The sequence below is a fragment of the Salvia splendens genome, chromosome 3 (genome assembly GCF_004379255.2).
Source record: "Salvia splendens isolate huo1 chromosome 3, SspV2, whole genome shotgun sequence".
Taxonomy (NCBI): Eukaryota; Viridiplantae; Streptophyta; class Magnoliopsida; order Lamiales; family Lamiaceae; genus Salvia; species Salvia splendens.
Genome location: NC_056034.1, coordinates 15,921,457 through 15,929,654, shown reverse-complemented (window position 1 = coordinate 15,929,654; position 8,198 = coordinate 15,921,457). Strand labels below are relative to the sequence as shown.

At 34.2% G+C, this 8,198-nt stretch overlaps 2 protein-coding genes across 2 annotated transcripts; both read left to right on the top strand.

Annotated features, from left to right (window-relative positions):
- The first annotated feature begins 501 nt into the window (after positions 1 to 501).
- LOC121796449 lies at positions 502 to 1,028 on the top strand. The gene is made up of 3 exons (XM_042195304.1): positions 502 to 627; positions 753 to 862; positions 937 to 1,028. Exons 1-3 carry the CDS (start codon positions 509 to 511, stop codon positions 981 to 983), a joined length of 276 nt encoding a protein of 91 aa, XP_042051238.1. The 5' UTR covers positions 502 to 508; the 3' UTR covers positions 984 to 1,028.
- A 155-nt stretch (positions 1,029 to 1,183) lies between these two features.
- Positions 1,184 to 2,355, top strand: LOC121796656. The gene is made up of 3 exons (XM_042195463.1): positions 1,184 to 1,562; positions 1,963 to 2,144; positions 2,290 to 2,355. Exons 1-3 carry the CDS (start codon positions 1,184 to 1,186, stop codon positions 2,353 to 2,355), a joined length of 627 nt encoding a protein of 208 aa, XP_042051397.1.
- Positions 2,356 to 8,198: the final 5,843 nt, after the last annotated feature.

Sequence of the window (8,198 nt, the reverse complement as noted above, 5' to 3'; positions counted from 1 at the left end):
AAGAAAATGACACCCAGCGAGTGGTAGTTTTTATGGAATATGGACTCCCCCCTAATATCCTGCCAAGGATATATACAGTGAAATTATTGACCATTTGTTTACTTTTCTGTAGCTCCTCACATGCAGTGAGCAACTGAAAACTGAGGTGGCTCTGAAACATGAAGCTGTACTTCAGACAGCAACCGCTAAGCGGTTGCTTCGTGCGAAATCTGAGGTAAGCAATATGTTTGTGCATCATTGAAATGCTATGGGCGTCTAGGAACTTGACCGTGATTTTAATTATGCTGGACTATCAGTGTAGCATGAATTCATTAAGCCTGTGCATCATTTTGCAGGAGCTTGACAAATCAACTATGGAGTGTATGAGATTTAAAGAGAGGAATATGGCTTTGGCAAGGGAACTTGCAACATTTAGACTGTATGAAAGCTAGTGTTACATTCATAACATTCATGTTCCATTACAATAAAACCTTTTGTTGCTCACTGAATCTTTTCGTCATTTTTATACATGGCCTATGATATGGACTTAAGAGAAGATGATGCCATGAAACTTGCTTCATTAGGAAATGACGGTGGCAGCAGAGAAGGAAATTATCTTCTGATAAAATCTTTGGACACTCATAAAAAGTAAGAGTATATTTGGAGCAATGCCCTTTATCTTACAGATTTGGAGCTTTTTACAAGTGGTTTTTGTGATCTTTTATCATCTTTTTGGTTCTCACATCTGATCAACATCTGATATCTCCATGCAGGAGTTACAAGGAACTGTTGGCCAAGTGCAATGATTTAGGAAGACGAGAGGCTCGGTGCTGTGAAGAACTTGAGAATGCTAATAAAAAGATTAAGAAGCTGAAGCCTGAAAGTAAGTCATGATCCATACAGATGAACTTGTAAATTCATGTTTAGAATAAACTAATACTCAGTACTATTATTTAGCTGTGGGTCCAAGAACTTGCAACTGCTGTTTAAATGAAAGAGAATGATGCTCTGAGAGTGCTAAAAGATCAAAATATTAAACTGAAGAGGAACTCACATGATAATCAAATGAAGAGACCTACAAATCAGGCTGGTTTAGATGATATCCCGGATATATCATTTGTTTTGGAGGAAGAAGAATTCCCCAAGAATGTGGCTGAAAAATGCACAATCAACGATAAGTTACCTGGGTTTGCTCATGACCGTAATGAACAGGTTAAGAGTCCCTATCTCAACAAATGAAGATAAGGATAAACTATGCTCCTCTACTTCCATGCAAGCATCTGCGTACAAAACTTCAACACTTTGTGCTGATGACAACGTAATTGTTGAAGAATGCCATGATCCAAGGCCAGTCCAATGCTTTCATGCTGACAAAAATGATGTAGAATTGGTAAACTCTGACTACAAAGCTGAAGTATCTCGCTCTCTGTCTTTGAAAAAGAGTAGAAAGAGACAACGGGCTGAGGAAGTTCCATCTAACATAGATGATGAGGTGATATGCACTGGGGACACCAATAATCCTGTTCAAACCCCAGTCCATAATGGAAAAGAGACTAGTTCATCCAATCCAGTTTCTGAACCTGGTAAGTTTAAATCTATAAATTCTTAGGCCATTCTTGCTTACAATAGATTGTGATTTATTATATATGTAGGGTCGTGTTACAATGCTAACTGATTTCCAATACAGACCTAAGAACTATCTGAACTCAATATATTAAAAATATCAACACAAAGGCATAAGTTTATCTACAAAAATATGTGTTGATAAACTTATGCCGTTGTGTTGACATGTAAATTTACATATCAACACAAAATTGTGTTGAAATTTATCTCATTGTGCTGAAAATTTTAATATACAGAGTTGAGATAGTTCTTAGTTCTGTATTGGAAAATAGTTTTTTTTTGTCACGTCCCTATATATATATATACGAGTATATCTTTATTCAGCAATTAACATTACTTCAACCTCTGCCAAATTTCTAGATAACCATTACTTCACTGGCGGCTTACTCGGCCCTGATGGAACCAACTGGCACTTGGGAAAATGGTGCAAGAAAGGTCAGAACCAAGGATCAAATTCAAAAGCAGGCGATCTAATTGCGGTTGGAGCTGATGGCAGAGGTGGCCGAATCAAGGTTATGAGACAACTTCATCAACCATCACTGGTGAGAGTCTTAACATTATTCACTACACAGTTTTGTCAATCTGAAAATACAGCTTACTTTTCTGTCTTCATAACTCACATCACAGCCAAGTCCTACTTAGTAGTAAATGATAGTAAATCATTTTGCCGATTTCATCGTTATTCAGGATTCTAAATGCAAGCAAAGTGGCAAACAAAGCAAGTTGAGAGGAAAAGGAGTGTTGCAGATTTGAGCATTTCTTTCGAAAGACTGGTTAGTGATGGAATCAGACAAGTTATTTTGCTTGTTAGTAATATAGAGCTTTAAATTGTAAAATGCATCTCTATTTATAAATGAAACATTGTTCTGCTGTACTTGTTATAAAACCTCCTCCACCGTTGGTGAAATGTGTCGATACAGCTCATAAGTCATCTGGTGTAGAATGGAGGAAATACCAAATTACATAACTCAAATACTTTTATCCAACTTAAAAACACACAAGTCAAAAGAAATTATCAATAGATTATTGCAAAGATCTTTGAAAAGGAATGTCTCGTCGAAACAGAATCACAGGGTCAAGGATCAAACATTTTTTGTATTCGAGTAAAGTTGCACGCCTCGCATTTTTTTCCGCCACCGGTTTCGCAATAGTTTATTTAGTTATTATTTGTTGGATTCGTTATCTATTTTTCTTGGATTGTTTGGTTTTGATTTTGCATGCTTGGAACTACTCCACTTTACAGCTTGCAATTACAAAGTATAATTAATTCTTTTCTCTGTGTTAAAAATTTGCAGCAGTAACAACATTTTTAATATGTCGAATATAAGAATTTCGAAAATCATTGAAGTGCACGCTGGTTATATTAAAGTAAGAAAAATGGAAAAGAAATTATTCTTAAATTTAATACTATGTCACTTGTTATTCCTTGCAATCGAAGCAAAATCTAAGTATGCGATGCACTGCTTAATATCGATCACGTTAAACTTTAATCCATGAAAGAGGCAGTGGTGACTGCATTAAGGTGCGGCAGCCTTGAGTTTCTCGATCAAGTCAGCGGCATCCTGCACGGTGGCGATGCTCTCGGCCCCACTCTCTCCGACAGAGACCCCAAACTTCTCCTCCAAACTTGGTCTGTGGCGTCACTGTGCACTCCTCCACCAACAACTGCTTCGCGATCGTGCTCTGCACCACCTGCAGAGTGGGTATGGCTGATTTTTGGCGCCAGTCTTAGCTCCGGGCCCCTCGGAGAGATGCTGAACACGGCGGATATGGGTCTGGTAGAAGCAATCGAAGCCATTGATCAAAATTAAAATTAGTTAAGTTGTAGGGTGCTGGAGATTGAAATTCGTGTGTATTTAAAAGGAAGAAATTGAGAAAGATTGTGAAACATGGAGGTTCATTACTATGAAAGTACATAGTTGCCAGTGACATGAACAATGTTGGGTGATTCGTCCGTATCTTAATTTTATTTTGTTTGTAATGATTTAGTGTTGTTTTTTTCCTGGCCGTCTGTATTTGAATTGTAACGTGCATCTCTCTGTAGATCTTCAAAAACTTGTCCTCCATTTTTCTATTTGGAGTGGGTTGAGTTCGTCACGATTTGAACTAGTATTTGTGTAACTATTAAGTTTGTAAATACTTGCCGCAACAAGTTTACAACCACGATCAAATGCAATTTAACTCTATCAAAGAAAAACCAAATTAAATGAAGAACTATTATTGATTTTTTTAAAAAAATTATAAGGACAAAGAAGTTCACTATCCTAATAAAGCTTAATGACTAATTTAAGCTATCTGAGTCCCAATGTGATGAAATTAAAGAAGATTTTGGAAATCAAAGAAAAACCAAATCAAGGTGTAACCTTTTTTTTATTTGAATTTAAGACTAATCAATATAGTTTGATTGCCCTCAGCATTGATTGTTTTTCTCGAGTCTAAGTTGTAGAACACAAAAGGAAATTCCATTAGCTTTTCTTTTCCATTTCTTTTAATTTATCAATTTACTACTACATAACAGTATAAAAAAATTGTTGAGCAAAACTTCATTGGAAAAAAGAATATGTGCTTAGAAAATGGCACCTTCCAAGCACTTTCTTCCGAGGACCAGACCAAGAATGCTTTGTAATAGTCTTGTCAAATCTATTTGCGAGTGTTTTTCAAGTGCAAGCCAATTGGTGTGTTTTTGGAAATTTCAGAGCACGAGAATGTGGTCAGAATATCAACGCCTACGAGCGCACATTGTGTTCACCATTTTCGAGCACCGTGGTGTGCTTATAAAGTCTGGTCTTGTTCTATGCATCAATTTTCTATGTTGGATTTTTTGGACTAGGCAAAATTACAGTGAGAAACATGTATGGGTTATTCATGCACATTCAATGACAGACAAATTATGCAGTTTAGTGGCCATAACGAGTATTGTGAATCAATTTGACCTAATGATTCTCTGCTAAGAGTGTCCACAATAGACTAACATAACCACTAAAACACTTCCACAGCCACAAATCACATTATTTTATCAATTGTTGGTATATTTTAATTGGAATGGAACAAAATTAATTGGACAAAAATAAATAGAATGGAATGGATGTGCCTGTCGAAGGTTTTCTAGGCTACAGATGTGATATCTGATGCATACATGAATATGTGATAAACTAGTGTCAACACCCGTGCTTTGCACGGGGCCATAAGATTTTTAAATTATGTGTAAATAAAGATGAAAGAGTATGAGTTGGTTAGAATAAAAGATTAGTAGTAAAAATAAATACAGAATAGAAAGAGAAAGAAAATAAAACATGTGCAAATAAAGGCAAAAAAGTAACAACCGAATAAAAGGAACAAAGATTTGCAATAAATAATAATTTCATAAGTAATGGAGACCAAAACAACACTACAATTAGCATAAACAAAATCTAAAAGCAAACCAAAAACAATTAATTCATAAGTTTTGAAACACTTCTTTGTAAACAACATTAACAGTGGAATCACCACTATTATCAACTTTATCATCACAAACTAAAATTTTCAATCATTCACGACTTGTAACTCTAGATACAACAACATACAACTTGAACACATAAAGTAAGGATCACCAATATCTAGGGGTGAGCATTCGACAAAAAACCGAACCGAAACCAGAAAAACCGAATTTAGTTCAAAACCCAAACCGAACCGAACCCGAAAAACTTAAACCGAAAAATCGAAAACCGAACAAAACTGAAAAAACCGAAATTTTCAAAAAAAATAAAAAAACCGAAAAAAATATGGAGTATATATTATTAAAATCGATTTTTTTTTAAACCTAACCGAACCGAAAAACCGAATCAAATTTCAAAATTTCGGTTTGGTTCGGCTCGGCTCGAATATTCGGTTTTTGGTTTTTTTTCTCACCCCTACCAATATCCAAAATTCTGTAAATAAAAATAAACGGATAAATATACTTAATAGTTTTTAAAACTTAAAAAAAGTTTGTAAAAGAAATTGAAAGAACTAATTAAAACCAAACACATATTAAAAATAAAAAATATTTGATATAATATGCAGATAATATTTTAAAAAATAAATATAAAAAACTATGCAAAAATAATAATGAAAATCTGAGATCTATAAATACGAACAATAAAAGTAAAACATGGAGTAACAAATAACACATTCCTACATAACTTTAAATAATTATAATTAAATTATTTGAATATAAAAAAGCATTCAAAGGATAAAAGTGAAAAAATACGTGCAGTTTGATTTAGTGCGGGAATCAAAATTACTCTTAGTAAAATTACACGAACTGGGTTGCACATTAAGAACATCACTAATAACATCCACCAACATTAGCTACAAAAATAAAAATTATTTTTAGCAAAAATAAAAATTATTAACAGCAAGAAACTTATTTAGATAACTTAAATTTAATTACAAACATACATGATCAAAAACAACTAATTACTCATTTTAAATATTAATAGGCTAAAGAAAATGCAGTGGACATACACAATACAAACAAATGTTCTACAACACAAATAAATCAATATGGACCGGCCCAGTTTACACTATTCAAAGCTGAGCCCAATAAATAGTCCTCCCCCATATCTTGAATAATGTGGACTGATTCCAATTAAAATTAGCCCAATTCGTTTACTATTAACAATAAGAATATTACACATACATAATACATTAGATTAAGTAAATCATATAGTTAAACCAAATTATCAAGCATAATTAAAGTAAAAAATCGAAGCTTTCTTTCTATCCACTGCCGCCTCATCCCCAACCTCTCAAACCCTATAACCCAAGGGCCCAACGGCTGCGTTTCAAGATCTGCCGGCGATGGCTCCACTGAAGAAAAAAATGGCGACGAAGAGAAAACCTCAAGCTGCTATAATCGTTTTTCGGGAGATGTCAAGACACCAACCCAACACCGACTGAAAATCTACCAAAATAGTCTAAAACGACAACAAATTCCAACAGATCGAAACTAATTCCTGCCTCCAGGCGTCATAAGATCCCCAAACGAAGCACATCCTAAAAACCCGTTGTCTGTTCTGTGAAACAATCTCCGGCGCGAAATCGGCAGAATAAGGAGCAATTTTTGTCACACCTCAACCCCTCTGACGTATACTCTTTTAATAAATAAATCCCTTAACATAAAAGCAATCAATACACGTGTCTAATTCATAGAACACTCATATTATATAAGTTCAAGCAAACACTTATCCGATACATATTTCAAAATATCCTGTAAAGCAGTGGAACCCTCTCACCACTCTATATACTATACATTTATCTACATGCAAAATGATGAGGAGGAGAAGGTTGCCAATATGCGTCAGCCGCCGAACCTGATAACACGAGGAGTTCCTATAACCCACGCCAGTCAAAACTTTACTGTTATCTTATTCCTGAAAAAATTTAGTGGTTTATATGAGCCACAACTCAGTATATATAAATTTCCACCTTTAATCTCACATGATACAAACATCAAGCATATTCTTTTATCAATACATATAATCAGAAATAAGGTATAACATAATTTAAAAACAAACCATTTCATATTCATATGCATATGCCACTCTATTCAGTTTATTATTCTGTAACAGTCAAGCCTGGTATCTGCCCGGGATTCCTCTATGACCCGAAGGTCTCTCTGTAATTGGACTCATAGGTCCCTCTGTATTTGACCCGAAGGTCTCTCTGTAATTGGACTCATAGGTCCCTCTGTATTTGACCTGAAGGCCTCTCTGTAACTGGACTCATAGGTCCCTCTATATTTTAGATCCAGTACAAGGCTGTCACAGATCCTCTTTAATCACATGCTTCATGTACTTTCAATACCATATGTAAAACATCAATTACATATTTCTATCATATAATTCATTTACAGGATCATATCCATTGCACCAATCACATATCCATATAATATTCCACCATATATATTAAATAACATAGAATCATATTGGATCACATCATATAATCAAATCATTCATTTTGTTTAACACCTAGCAAAGAAGCAAATAAAACATGTAAAATTAAAAGTGTGATTTATACACTCCTTATCACGATAGGTAAATTTATTGAGCTCCTGATTCCAACTCTTGATTTATAACCCTCGATCCGAAACTTGTTCTCTTTACTTTTGTTTTTCCTCTAAACTTTTTCAAACCCTTTCTCTTTTTTTTTCAAAAGATAAACTATATAATATATATTTGTACGTAAAAAAAGTACGTCGGCTACTTTGCCGACTCAAACAAATAAATGGAATGTAATTAATCCAAGAGGCATGTCCTAAGTACACATGGTGGTACGTGTCACCTACATCTCTAATTGTGAAGTGAAGATAAGTACAAAAATAAATTAAAAATTATGCAATAGATAAAGTATAAATATATAAATATTTATAAAGTACGTATATAAGTATTAGTACTATATGGTACACCAACACTTGCACACATATTTAAATAATTATGGCATATATACACTAATTTAATTATACAGTATATACAAGTCCCTTTTAACAATTCCCGTAAATCAAAACTATCCATATATTCGACTATATTGAGTCGTCATAATAATAAATATATTCTCTATGACACCCTTAATATCTA